This window comes from Monodelphis domestica, chromosome 1 (assembly GCF_027887165.1).
Source record: "Monodelphis domestica isolate mMonDom1 chromosome 1, mMonDom1.pri, whole genome shotgun sequence".
NCBI lineage: Eukaryota > Metazoa > Chordata > Mammalia > Didelphimorphia > Didelphidae > Monodelphis > Monodelphis domestica.
Genome location: NC_077227.1, coordinates 590,476,022 through 590,491,133, shown reverse-complemented (window position 1 = coordinate 590,491,133; position 15,112 = coordinate 590,476,022). Strand labels below are relative to the sequence as shown.

Below are 15,112 nucleotides of genomic sequence, written 5' to 3'. Positions count from 1 at the left end.
GAATGACCACTTGTAAGACAATGCAAAAGGGATTCCTGTGCAAATACAATTTGGACTAGATAATTTCCAAGATCTTCTCCAGCTCTGGGATTTTGTAAACCAGATCCCACTCAGATATTTTAAATCCACACATTTATAGCAGCTCTCTTTGTGGTGGCAAAGAACTAGAAATTGAGGGGATGCTTATCATTTGAGGAATGGCTAAATAAAATTGTGGACCAAGATTTTGATGGAATACTACTGTGCTATATGAAATGATGAGCAGATTAACTTAAAAAAAAAACACAGAAAGAGCTACATGAAATTATGGAGTGAAATGAATAGAACCAAGATAACATTGTATATGACAACAGAAATATTGTTTAAAGAATATCTTTTATATGTCTATCTCCAGAGAAAGAACTGATAAATACAAACAGAAAGACATGGCTTAATATATACATTTTAGGGGGTAAATGATACCTTCTCTTATGGGGGATAGAAGGAGGGATAATCTGGGAACTTTAATGTGACAAATAGATAAAGTGTTGGTTTTTTCTTTTTTTAAGAGCTAATCATTGGCAAGCCATTTTTCTTCTGCACAACTCTCTAGCTTCATTTTCACTAAGTTGTTCAGTGATTGCTTTGTAAGGGCAGTTGAGCCTCCAAAACATCATCTATTCTAAAAACCTATATGGAAAGAGACTTGGGCAGTACAGTCTGATGAGAGATAAGCATTGATGAAAGCCAGCTGAGAGTCAGTGTATCTTTGCTTAGTATAATCACTCCTCCCCACCCCCCCTTTCCTGGTCCTGCCTTCCTGTCTCTGACGTAGGATACTGAATGTCAAAAGGGAACCTGTTGGAGACTCCAATTAATTCTTTGTTGGAAAGGGCACTCACTGACAACTAAAAGGCAATAATAAATCCACTCATACTGCCAGTTCCATAGAACAGAGTTTCTGCAACTAACAGTTAGTGCTTCATGTTACAATGTGCTTTAAGGTAAGAGTTTTATTCTCTTAGCCATAATGCAATCCTTGTTTGTGATCCCGATCCAATATAGGAGGAGGATTTTACTTAAAATCTATGTTATGATTTTACTTACTACCTAATTTACCCTTGTCCCCAGCTTTCTGGGTATTTCCCACCTCACTCTTGCTCTTTACTCTTTTCTTGGTCTGTATCTCTGTCTTTGTCTCTTTGTGTCTCTGTTTTATGTTGTATCTCTAGGGCAGCTTTTCTGAAGCCTGATCTCTGCATATGAATGAAAGTTATAACTGAATTCATAGAGTTCTCTGCAAAATTTTTTTATTAATTTTATTTATTTATTTACTATTTATTAGTTTAACTGTCTTTTTTATTGGGGAAAGGATTCTGGTTCTAGCATAGAAGTTCAGGCTGTTATTGTCAGATAGTAGATAAACTGTTGGACTTGAAGTGAGGAAGACTCATGTTCAAATCTTTCCTTTGTTGGCTATTAGCTACATGACCACAGACAAGTCACTAATTCTGAGACTAGGTTACTTCATCTATTAAATTAAAAGGTTGGACTAGATGTTTTCTAAGGTTCCCTCTAGCTCTAAATCTATGATCCTGCCTCAATCAATTATAAATCAATTGATCCAGGAGGTATTCTACAAATTTAGGAATGTTTCATTTTTCCTTCATTTTCTTAGAACAGACCATATCTACATTTGAGGAAAACAAATTATTCTTTGGATCTCAGGGCAAGTCTTTTTTTTTTTTTAAAACTCCTTAATTTCTGTCTTAGTAACATCTCCAAGACAGAAGGGCAAGGGCTAGTCAACTGGGCTTAAGTGATTTTCCCAGGGTCACAGAGCAAGGAAGTGTCTGAGACCAGATTTGAACACAGGTCCCCCTGGCTCCTGGTCTGGCATTCTATCCTCCTAAACTGCTAGTTGTCTTAGGGCAAAGCTAATGCAGGTTTGAAATTGCCTTATTCATTTGGATCTCGCAAACAAATAATCATTATTTGTCCCTGACAAAACCTAACTGATCTTATTTTCATTTTAAAAGTTTCCTACATTATACTGGAGTCATTAAAGTAAAAAGACTCACAAGGAACATGAAATTTGCCCCCAGAAACTATTGAATCAGCAACTATTTAATGTGTGATTGTGAATCAGGATAGGATAATGATATGAGATCTTAAAAAAAAATTAAGCTAACCTTAAAATTCTGTGTTTTAGCTACATCAAGTAATAGAATCTATCTCAGAAAAGTCTGATAACCTGAGATTCTTAGCCTCTGCTTGTAGCTCTCCTTCTACCAAGTAGAAAAGCACCAGGATATAGTGAAAAGGGAACTGACCTGACAGACAGAAGCCTTGGGTTTGTGTTCTAACTCTCCTCTTAAGTAGCTGTATGACCTTTGGTAAATCATTTCCCTTCTTTTGTTCTTAGCTTTCTCACTGGTAGAGTGGAAGTGGAAAAGGATGTGCTAGATTTGATGACTGCTGAAATCCTCTCCAATGCTCAATTCTATGATGAATTTTATGATCTAATCTGTAACTGATCTTGATCTCTCATTCTCCTTAGTATGAGGATTAGTCTATTGCTTACCAAGATGGACTCTGAGATCCAAGAAGAACAAATGGCAATTATTAAGGAGAATTTGTAAAAACAAATTCAGAGTTTAGATTAATTAAATATTTAAAAGTTAAATATATAAAAATAAACTGATGGGCTTGAAATCCATTACATTTTGGATAGATATCTAATAGAGAAATTTGGCAGAATTAGGCTTCTTTCCATTCTCACAAAGGAAATGGGAGACCTGTCATTCTGATAGAATTAATTAGATTCTGGTGTCAGGGTTGGGCAGGAAAGCCAACAACAGACTTGACTTTCTACCATGTTCTAGGCTATCGTCTGTACTTCTTGCCGATGGCTGAAAGAGGGGAGAGAGTCTCGAAAACTGGTTTTGGTGGTGGTGTTTGTGGCACTTCTTCTGGACAACATGTTACTGACTGTGGTGGGTATGTTCTGGGGTCATCTGTGGGCAGGATGAAGTTGTTCTGTCATTTCATCTATCTATGTTGGTCACTTCTCTCACCACAGGAATACTGGTCCAGAGATTTTTGTGGTTTAAGAGGGAAGGATGAAGACTGGTGCTTCTTAAGCATGCCAAGTGGAGGCAGCCAGCAACAGGGTAGATGGGTGTCAAGGGAACTTCAGAGAACAGAATGATGAGGATAAAGAAAAGCCCAGGACTAAGCAAAATCCATCCTTTTATTCCTCTTTCATCATTCTTCCAAATTATCCTGGAGGTTTATACTCTCTCCCTTCCCCATCCCGGAGCTGCCTCTAACTTAAATATAGGCTTCTCTTGGAGATTATCTATCCTGTCCTCTAGTTTTCCCAGATTCTATTCCATCAAATTCATTTGACTAGCTTTGTTTCCCCACTCCAGATTATAACCAAATAATCTAGCTTCCATGAAATAAGAAATGCTACTATGTTGTCATTTCTGGGTAACATACTTTTTAACAGTGGTCTCCTGGACAATTTATTAAAACATCTTATCTAAGTCTGAAGGAGCGACTCTATAGGTTTTTAGGCACAACGGGAACCAGAATATTTTCAGGTAGGCAGATTTTCTTGCAGGCACCCTTTCAAATCTCATCATGTTGATCTACTTTACATACACAAGTAGCCCTCTCTTACAGCTTTTCATGTATGTCAGATAGTGGCAGAATCACAACCTATCCTGTCATCTGTCACCTACCCTGTCACCTACTATCTGTCCTTACTTGTATTCTAGTGCCCATCATACCAACCTTCCTTTATGCAACTGAATTCAAAGGTGCCAACGTGTCAGAAAGTTTTCCCTTTGGCAGCAGTACTCCAGAGATTCACCAAAATGCAGACTTTTCCTCCATCTTTTCCTACTTTGATAATACAACTGTGGTGATTGAAGAAAGCACACACAAAGGAAAAAAAAGGATAAATGATACCTTTGGCACCCTGCCTCCACAAGTCATTAGACCTAGCGTTGCCCCTAGGAACAATTGTCTGCAAGGTACCGAGTTCCTGGAGGAGGAGAATCTACGAGTTGGACTTCTGTTTGCCTCAAAAGCCATAATGCAACTTCTGGTCAACCCATTTGTGGGGCTCCTCACAAACAGGTATTTTAATAGGGACTGCAACATCCCAAAGTGGTTGGGAGCTTGGGCAGGAAATAGATATCATTTATTTCAATCGAGACTTTTTTTTTTAAGTTAGAGGGAGGATTTGGGGAACTTTAGCATTTCTGATCCTAAGGAGCAAAGAGAACTTTTGAATAATTATAATAACAAAATGAAATATTTAAGTCTTAAGCCTGAATCCAAGATCTGATTACAGTATCCAAGGCCTTTATGCCTCCCAAGCTCCTAATCTGGTCTGAACCAAGAAAGGAGGCACAGGATGTGCCTGAATCATGTCAAGTGGGACCTTTAAACAACAGGGGTTGGGAATGGAAGGGATTTCGCTGTCATGATTTCCATGAAGTGCTACATTTCTAAATACACATGCATGTATATATATATATATATATATACAGACAGATGTGTGTATACATGTACATGTATGTATGTATATATATGCCATCTTGTCATGCTCTCCTTTCTGAGAGAGGGATTACAAAATCTGAGGATGTTCTTTATGCACTTTTCCATACTCATGCATTCATGTTACAGGAAGGATTAGCATGTCCTTTTGTGTATGTATGTGGGAGACTATCTGGTACATGAATCTAGATCCATGACCAAATTTAGCTAAATCGCCATATAAATACAAATACTTCCCTTATCATCACCCTTACTCTTTTTTATTTTAGATGTATGTGTATACATGTGTGTATTTCCCTATAAAATATGCAAACTCACTTCAACCTGAAATTATTGTTTTTGCTTCCCTTTTAGGATTGGCTATCACATCCCTATGTTTGCTGGCTTTGTCATCATGTTTCTCTCTACAGTCAGTAAGTCCTGGCCGTCTCTTCTCTGGCGACCTTCAGTTCTATTTTGTGAACCCCAAATAATAAGGCAGGGTCTAATTACCTCAAAGCAGAATCAGGAATTTTAAGTTGAGGTTCTGGAATATACATCTGAAGTTTTTGTTTGGTGAGGGGAGATGAAGCAGGCGAAGGGCAGGAAGAGAAAAGCAAAGGTTCCCCACATCTGCACACCCATTTTGGCAATGTAGCATTGTTGGAATTTGGTAAGAGTTGCCCAACCCTGGAACAAAGGAGAGACACAGTGGGTGATGGCAAGTGGGAATGGAAAGTAGGGAGGAGCAACTGAAACTCTGTTACCTCTGACTTGGGAAGTCATGATTACTTCTGAAATGTGGAACATATGTCATCAGCTGTCTGTGTGTGCTCATATCTCTCCATCTATATGATGCCTTGGGAGGGGATAGCATAAGACTATTATATCTTTGGAAAGGGCAAATTACAGGTTTATATTTAAAGTGAACATTGATGAACAGAGAATGGAATTATAACTAATGGTAAATTTCTAAAGAGTGTATCAACAGTCAGAATAAAATTGGAAAAGTCTTAGGCAACTGAAGTATGATAAAAAATGAAAGAGAGAGGCAAATAACCTCTTAGAAACAAATGTCATATTTCTAATAAAAGGGAGATTCAAGGAACATAAATAATGAAATGAAAATAATGCTAAGGATCAAAGAAGGGATGATTGATTTAAAAAAAAAAAACACCTCTCATCTTCCATCTGAGGATCACTACTGTGTATTAGTTCTAAGGCAGAAGGTAAGGGTTAGGCAATGTGGGTTAGTTGATTTACCCAGGCTCACACAGCTAGGGAAGTGTCTGAGGCCAGATTTGACCCCAGGACCTTCCATCTCAATCTTCCATTGAGAGGTTCTCCATCTACTGAGTCATCTAGCTGCTCTCTGGGAGATTAATTTGTGACCAGTGCTATCAAAGGGCAACTGAGATGGTTGTTTATAAGCTCAAAAAGTGAATAGGCATAGCAAATTGAAAGCTGGGTTTGGAGCCCAGAAAAACCTATCTTATATGCATCCCAGTTGAGCAATCCTGGGCAAGTCTCTTAACCTTTGTGAGTCTGTTTTCTAATATGCATAATAGAGTTAATGATAATAACAATACTACACAGGATTATATTAAGGATTAAAGGAAATAATGTATGTAAATCCCTTTGTAACTTTAAAAGCACTATACAAATGTGAGTTAATATTAGTTCTTCTATACCTAATCTACTTTTTCCTTTCTCTTTTTCCTATCTCAGCTTTCTATACTATTTTATCTCCTATTTTCCTATTTTGTCCTCTCTCAATAATCAACTTTCACAAACATTCCTTGTTCACCTACATGTGGATCACTTTACCATTTTTACATCTTTGTATATCTAGCACCTAGCACTGTTTTATCCACTCTTCCTTCCTTCCTTCCTTCCTTCCTTCCTTCCTTCCTTCCTTCCTTCCTTCCTTCCTTCCTTCCTTCCTTCCTTCCTTCCTTCCTTCCTTCCTTCCTTCCTTCCTTCCTTCCTTCCTTCCTTCCTTCCTTCTTCCCTCCCTCCCTCCCTCCTTCCCTCTCTCCCTCCCTCCCTCCCTCTCTCCCTCCCTCTCTCCCTCCCTCCCTCCCTCTCTCTCTCTCTCTCTCTCTCTCTCTCTCTCTCTCTCTCTCTCTCTCTCTCTCTCTCTCTCTCTCTCTCTTTCTTTCTTCCTTCCTTCCTTTCTTTTCTTTTGTAGGGACCTGTACTTTCATTGGCATATGCTCTCCTGTTGTAGAAATTACTTTTGTTAATACAAATTGATGTCACCCATAATTTATAGTCTTAGATCTTTAACTGAGGTACTGAAAGGCTAATTTAACCATGTCCAAATAGCCAATATGTATCAGAAGCTGAACTTGAACCCAGATATTCTTAACACCAACACTGGGCACTGTCTTACATATTAGGTGTTTAATAGATATTTGTTGATTTCATCTAGCATCTACTGTGCCCTCAAAGCATAGTACTTACGATTAGAGAAAACAATGTATTATTAAGTCTCAGATTCACCTGGGTCGATTTTGAGTTTGGAGCTCTTATTTGTGTGTGTGTGTGTTTTAATTACCTTCTGTCTTAGTATCAATTCTAAGATAGAAGAGTAGCAAAGGCTATTTATTTGTACTATTGATCCCTGAAGTTCTTTCTTTCTTTGATTTTTCAATGCATTAACATATTTAGTCTGAGCAAAGAGATAGACTTGGAGGCTGCAAGAAGGTTCATTCCCTAGTAGGCAATTGGGCTGACAACTCTGCCAGATGTTAAGTGATAACAGTAAAATGATAAGGTTAAGGGAACTTTTCACCTAGAAGATACAACTTAATCTGAGCTTTAAAAGATGAGTAAGGGGCAGCTGGGTGGCTCAGTGGATTGAGAGTCAGGCCTAGAGACAGGAGGTCCCAGGTTCAAATGTGACCTCAGACACTTCCCAGCTGTGTGACCCTGGGCAAGTCACTTAACCCCCATTGCCTAGTCCTTACCACTTTTCGCCTTGGAGCCAATACACAGTATAGACTCCAAGACAGAAGGGAAGGGTTTAAAAAAAAAAAAAGATGAGTAAGATTTGAAATGGGTAGAGAAGGGGAACAGGGCATTCAAGGGAGGTCAAGGATGAGAGTGAATAAAAGAACTAAAGCTATGATGATGCTTAGGCTTTAAGTAATTTCTATAATAATAATAATAGCAGTAATAATGAATAAGTTAAGCATAGTGAAGAGATAGGTTAAAAATACAAAAATACTTTGTGAACAAGTAGACCTAATTTCACTAAGCAATAATAATGATTAAAAATAAGTATCTGTTTAACATCAACCATAAGACAATAACATTTAAGCATTTACTATGTGCCAGGCACTGTGCTAAGCATTTAGGATACAAAAAAAAGTGAAATTAAATTATCAAATATCGATCAAACACCTACAGGGTGCAGACACTGCTAAATGCTGGAAATATAAAGAAAGGCAAAAAACAGTCCCTGCTCTCAGGGATCTCATAGTTTAATGGGGAAGGCAGCATATAAACAACAAAATCTATACTGGAGAAATGGAAGATGATCTCAGAAGGAAGGCACTAGCATTAAAGGGAACTGAGTAAGGCTTCTTGATAAAGGTGAGATTTTAGCTGAGAAATGAAGGAGAAGCAAGGGGGTAGAAACAATGAGTGAGAGAATTCCAGACTTTCAGGAACAGTCAATGAAAATGCCCAGTCAAGAGATGGAAAGTCTTTCTAGAGGAATAGCAAGGAGGCTAGTGTCATCACATCAAAGAGAAGGTAAAGTGAAGTAAGGTATAAGAAGCCTGGAAAGATAGATTATGAAGAGTTTTGAAAAACTTAATAAAGGCTCTTATATTCAATCTTTGAAGTAATAAATAGGGAGCAACTAGTGCTCCAGTGGGTGGGTGGGGAGTATAACTCATGGTTTAGGAAGATCAGTTTGATAGTTGAGTAGACGATGGACTAGAGCTAAGAAATGCTTGAGGTAAAAAATGACAACATTATAGGTATGACTTGATGAGGACCTTCCTCAGGGTTGTGGCAGTGCCAGAGGACAGAAGGAGAAGTATAAGAGAAATGTATAAGAGAAGGTAGAAGTGACAGCACTTGCCAACAGACTGGATTTGAAAGTTGAGATTGACTCAATGATGATTCCTAGGTTGGCAAAATGCAAAACCTCTGTCTTTGCTCTAAATGAGCTCACATTCAAATGTAACTGAAAACAGTTAATCTCCAGATGCTTATGAAATAGCTCAGATCCCAGACCAAAATCACAAACTACACAGATGACATCCACATAGATTCAAACAATAAGTTGCTGACAAAGAAGCTTAAGTCAAATGGCTTAGTTATGCAGATTTATTTGTGGAAATGGAAGGGTTTGTGAGAGTGATTTAAGATTGTGTCATTGCCACCAGAAACTGAAAAAAATGATATCCTGATGGGACCCAGACTTGATGATTGATGCAGATTGTACAATGAAATGATGGGCACTGTGTAACATATCACTGCAGGTCATAAAAATGTTGTATCTACTGGATATCTATAAAAATATGATCAGATGACTAGAATTATACACCAGAAATTTGTTATCCTCTGTAAGTTAACAGACAACAAATGCCCTCACTACAAATACAAACCTCCAAATATCTTTGGGAATTCAATAAATTGGACAGAAACCATATCATTATTATAGACAAAACTGTTGTCTGTAACCACTCAGACATAATACTGATCCATTAAAAAATTAAGACCATTTAAAAAAGATGTCACCAAACTACATGGAATGAAAATATCTTGAATATATAAACCTTGCTAAATAAATTAAAACCATATTGGAATAGGATGAAGCATATGCCATCCCTTCCAGATTATCAGAAAAGGCATTATGCGAGTTTACAAAAAAATTTACATCCCAATAATCTCATTCAATTACAGCTGATCCCCCTGTGCATTAGTCCATATAGTGTTTCATTGAAAAAGACAGGAGACTAGGGATTCAAACTTGGCCTCAGCTACTTCCTAGCTGTGTGACTGGGCAGATCACTTAACTCCAACTAACTAAACCATTTTTGCTCTTCTGCTTAAAACCAATGCCTGTATCAACCCTAAGGCAGAAGGTATGGATTAAAAAAAGAAGAAAAAGAAAAAGAAGAATAAAAGAATATCAGCATGTCTTCAGACCATTTCTCTCTGAATGTCATCAAAAAGATGAGAATGAGATAATAATAGTTTGCACACACATTTCAATATATTTTATCTTTATAATTTAATTTCATATTTTCTAAATTTCCTCTGCCTTTGCCTGTGCATTAGTCCATATAGTGTTTCATTGAAAAAGACAGGAGACTAGGGATTCAAACTTGGCCTCAGCTACTTCCTAGCTGTGTGACTGGGCAGATCACTTAACTCCAACTAACTAAACCATTTTTGCTCTTCTGCCTAAAACCAATGCCTGTATCAACCCTAAGGCAGAAGGTATGGATTAAAAAAAGAAGAAAAAGAAAAAGAAGAATAAAAGAATATCAACACGTCTTCAGACCATTTCTCTCTGAATGTCATCAAAAAGATGAGAATGAGATAATAATAGTTTGCACACACATTTCAATATATTTTATCTTTATAATTTAATTTCATATTTTCTAAATTTCCTCTGCCTTTGCCCTCCCACACAACTGTTATAATTAAGTTGGTTTTATTTTGTAAGAGGGAGAAGAGGAAACAAATTTAAACAAAGCTAGAAAAAAATCTGTTTAACAATGATATTTAATTAACTAATTAAATTGTTATATAGTATAAATTATTAATAATTTAATAATAATACCAATGGACCTCCATCTCTGATAAGGATCAGGGAAAGGTAGCTTCTCATGTCTCATTTTTGGGAACAAATTTATTCTTTATAAAGTCACAACCTTCAGTTTCAGTTTTTTTATGGCGTTTGTCCTTTCTATTTACATTGTTATTCTTTTCCTGGATCTCCTTATTTCATTTTACATATCTTTCTATAATTCTCTTTTTTTGTTATGTTTATTATCCTATTACACTATTGTTTTTTAAATTGTATTTAATTTTTTTATTAGCAAAAACCTACACTCCCCATAGCCCTGCTCCTAATTGAAAACAAAACACATTACCAACATCTATTGTCAAGTAAAAGAGATTTTCTCATTGATCATGTCTAAAACAAGAAAATTGACTCATTTTTCATTCTGAGTTCACCCCTGTATCAGAAGGTGATCAGTCCATTTCATTTATTAGTCCTCTGGAATCATCTACTATAGTTTGTTTAGCCATTTTCCAATTAATAACTATCATCTTTGGTTCTATTTCTTTACCATCTTAAAAAGTATGGTTTTAAATTTTTTGGTGCAGATGTGGATTTTCTTTTTGTCAGCTACCTTTTAGGTATATCCATCACAATAAAATCTCTGGGTCAAGTGTTATAACCACATGATTTATTTTATTTTCATAATTCCAAGTTTCTTTCCAGAATAGTTTTTAAAAAATTTCTCCTTTATTGCTATGAACTTGATGAGCATTAACAAAAATAAACATTTCCACATTCAAAAAAAACCAGAAAAAAGGACCCACATGAAATTATGAATCTCCATTACATACAGCTTTTCAAATGTATGTATTTCAAATTTTACATGATAATTCCAATACTTCTTGGCTTATCTGGGTCCCATTCTGCATTTTCTTTTACCTTCTTATTTAAATTTTAAAGGATTCATCAGTGTTGTTTTCTTTCTTTTTGATAGGATTATCATCAGTCCTACTTCTTTATTCAACAAGGAACTAATAAACAAACAAACAAACAAAATTTCCCTCCTTCCCCAAGCCCTCAAGAAGACAGGCTTATACACAGGTGTGCCAATAATATCTCAGTTCCCATAAGTCACAAGCCCTCAATCATTAGCTATTCCCATCTCTGTTTTCTTTATTAATTTGCAGTATATTTTTATTTATTTTTAAAAAATATATTTTAAATTATTTATTTTTTAAATAAAATATATATTTATTAAACTTTTAGGAAATCTTATTTTAAGAAATTTATTCATTTTTGTTTGTGTTCGTGGTTTAGATCATTCTTTTATATGATCCTTATTTCTCTAGTAATTTTAGTTACCAAGAGATTTTTAGTTCATTTCATCTTCATAACTATGTGGAGGTAAAAAAAAATAAGTGATTTCCATTTTATAGATGAAGAAACCAAAGCTGGGGCAGCGAGGTAGCCCAGTGTATTGTGAGTGCCAGGCCTAGAATCAGGAGGATTTGGGCTCAAATCTGACCTCAGACACTTCCTAGCTGTGTGACCTTGAGCAAGTCATTTAACCCTAATGGCCTAGCCACTCTTCTGTCTTAGCATTGATGCTGAGATTGAAAGTAAGGGTTATTTTATTTTATTTTTTAGAGAAAAAGAAACCAAGCCAGAAAAGTTACATAATTATTAAATGGTAAATCTGGAATTTTAATTCAGATCTTCTGATTTCACAATCAGTGCTCTTTTAATTGGTTCCTCTTTGACAGGAAGAATTAAACAAAGGCCAGACAGGCCATTGTCATGGTATCTTATTATATGTGTCACATAAGATAACCCATCATCCTACTTTATTCTAGAATTTTTTTCATGTGAATAGATCTCCCTTATATTAGGGTGGAAGCTTCCTGTGTTCCTGATCTGTCTTATGGCACAAGGCTGCTCACCAAAAAAAAAAAAAAATCTCCTTTGGTCTAACTGTTTAAAAGCTCCTCCATTATAGACCAAGGATGGGAATGAAGGCCATGTGATGTAGTGATTTTTCTTCTAATGGCTCAAGGACTTGGATCCATTTGCTGATTTGGTCATTCTTGATCTTTCTTTTCTGCCCAGTGTTTGCTTTTTCAGGCACCTACACACTACTCTTTTTAGCCCGAACCCTTCAAGGCATTGGATCCTCTTTTTCATCTGTTGCAGGTAAATGCTAAACCTTCCTCATTCATCTTCAAGCTTCTTTTCCTCTCTTTTTTTTTCTTATCCTATAATCTCCTTTTCTCTTTCCCCTCACATCTTTTTTCCAACTATGGAATTCAGATCCCTATAGACCAGCAGTAGGAGAGAAATGAGAGCCCGGGATTTCCATATATTTCCTGGTAATCTCATATATAAAAAAGAGACTGGAGATAGACCAAGATCTAGCTTTGAATTAATTCTGGCTCTGCTATATATTAGCTGTGTGATCGAGGGGAGTCAGGACCTGCTAGGGCCCCAGTTTCCTAATCTGTAAAATGACTTGGTGGAGCTAGATGATTTCTGAGATCCTTGCTAGCTTTAAATAAATCCTTTGATCCAAAAGAAGTCTTGATTCTGAAAAAGTATTACCTGAGGGGAAGGTATTAGGAATGGCATACTAGAATTCCTTTTTTTCTAATTTTAATTGATAGGATTAACTTGAGGCAAGATCATGAAATTCCCTTTCATCAGACCTAATCTTCTCTTGCCTTACTCCAACCCATCCACTTTTGCATTTCAACTTTCAATATCTATCCCCTGCCTCTGTGGTTCTCTCCCTAAAACTTCCCCTGTCCCACAACTTCCCAGATGCTAGGAACCTGCTCTCTTATCCTTTTTGTTTCTTTATCTCCAGGACTTGGAATGCTGGCCAGCGTATACACAGATGATTATGAAAGAGGGAGTGCTATGGGCATTGCCCTGGGTGGTCTGGCTTTGGGAGTGTTAGGTAAATACTTCTTTATTTCCAAAAGTTGATCAGAAAGTTTAAACCTGGTTGGGACCTAAGGATATATTGATGGAGTCAATTATTCCAGGTGAGGGCTTGTCAGGCTTGGCATGGATAGGTAAGATAGAAGCGGTAGTCTTCCCCTTACCCAATAATATTTGAATTAGTTTTCTCAGTTATATAGAAGCAGAGAAATAGAATTATTATTTTTACATGAGAACAAACAAGTGAATTTATTAATTTTTTTTTTCAAAAACGTAGTTTTTTATGAAATGTCAGATGTGGTCAAAACACTGTCTTTTGGATTCTAAATATAGAACCTGGAAAAATTTTAAGTACTAGATTTTTTTCTGAATTGCCTAGAAAACTATAACAATTTCATATGTTCCCACTTCATTAATTTCACTGTAGGCGACCCAATCCAGTCAAAATGTTGAGAATAAAAACATTAGCCCTTCTTATGAGAGATATTTTCTATTTTAATTTAAATATTTCCACTTCATCTTTCACAACTTCCTTATCCTTACTTCTTTTTAAACAAACAAAAGATAAATCATGAATTACTGACTTAATAAGTATATATATATATATATATATATATATATATATATATATTATGTCATTGTAGACAAGTGATGTGTACTTTTTAATCAAGCAGAAGAAACCAGAAATGACTTAAAATACTGAAAAAATGGGGCATTCTTGTTGTACTATTATTTCTGGAATGATTACTGGCAGTCATCACTTTGGAAATCGAATAATGCTAAAAATACCTATATTTTAGAGACTATAATGGAAAGGATCAGTTAACTCATGAAAATAAACCAAGAAAGAATTGAACTTTTGCTATTTGCAATGTAAACATATAGATTCTTCTAATTTTGTATATTAGCATAGAATTCTTTTTTTTTTTTAAGAACAGCCCTGTAACCCAGGATCTCTTCTCAAAGTTCTTCCTTCTAAACAAGGAAATGTCTCACCAAATGATAACACAGCTACTTAGTTACCTGACTGACCTTGGCTAAGTTTTTTTTCCCCCATCTCTGAAACTCAGTTTCTTCATTTGTAAAATGAGGGAGTTGGACTTGATGCTTGTCAAGGTACCTTCCTGATCTAAATCTATAATCTTCTGATTCTATGTTTACCCAGGTCCGACTTCTCCTTCTGCTTATTATCCACACACACCCCTTTTTTACCCAGAATTCCTTCTAGCTAATTTATTAAATAATTTCCTCTTGTGGGACCTGAATTAGGAGACCTAGGTTAAGTTACGACTCTATTCTTTATTAGCTGAATGACCTTGAGAAAATAACCTAACCTTCCTGAGTCTTGATTATCTCATCTGTAAAATGAAGAATTTGGGAGATGAGTTCTAAGGTAACTTTATAGTAGCGGTACCAAACTCAAATAGAAATGGGGAGTTAATGTAGTTTTAAATCTATGCTTCATTATGTTTTTAGTTAGTTTATTAAATATTTCCTAATTACATTTTAATTTGTTTTGAGGGGACTGCAGTATTTTAGCCTCCATATGGACTTTATCTTTAACATCTCTGCTTTATAGCAGTGGTAGTCTACAGTGTAGAAAATAAGCTTTCTTTGAAGATCTGCTATGTGACCAATACTATGAAATATAAGTCAACAGTCTCTGCCTCCAGGATCTGCCTCAAGTATAGCAGGGATGTTGAGAGGGAGAGATCTGTTAAGTGGTAAGTCCTTTGCCATCCAGTCTTTGTTGTCCCTGATTGTTGTCCCTTTTTCTTTCAGTGGGGGCTCCCTTTGGAAGCCTGATGTATGAGTTTGTTGGCAAACCTGCTCCCTTCCTTATTTTGGCTTTGCTGGCCCTGATGGATGGAGGTGAGTAGTGATCCATCC

At 36.2% G+C, this 15,112-nt stretch overlaps 1 protein-coding gene across 2 annotated transcripts in view; it reads left to right on the top strand.

The window, feature by feature from the left end:
- The first annotated feature begins 824 nt into the window (after window positions 1-824).
- Window positions 825-15,112, top strand: part of SLC18A1 (solute carrier family 18 member A1) — a 32,629-nt gene continuing 18,341 nt past the window's right edge. The window contains exons 1-7 of one of the 2 annotated variants that reach the window (XM_016433115.2): window positions 825-983; window positions 2,865-2,975; window positions 3,765-4,128; window positions 4,906-4,964; window positions 12,392-12,475; window positions 13,146-13,238; window positions 15,005-15,094. In XM_016433115.2, the coding sequence (XP_016288601.2) occupies window positions 2,888-2,975; window positions 3,765-4,128; window positions 4,906-4,964; window positions 12,392-12,475; window positions 13,146-13,238; window positions 15,005-15,094 (778 nt within the window). In that variant the 5' untranslated portion in view covers window positions 825-983; window positions 2,865-2,887. Of the gene's footprint in view, window positions 984-2,864; window positions 2,980-3,764; window positions 4,129-4,905; window positions 4,965-12,391; window positions 12,476-13,145; window positions 13,239-15,004; window positions 15,095-15,112 lie in introns of both variants that reach the window. The other variant, XM_007476435.3, reaches the window with a different exon arrangement.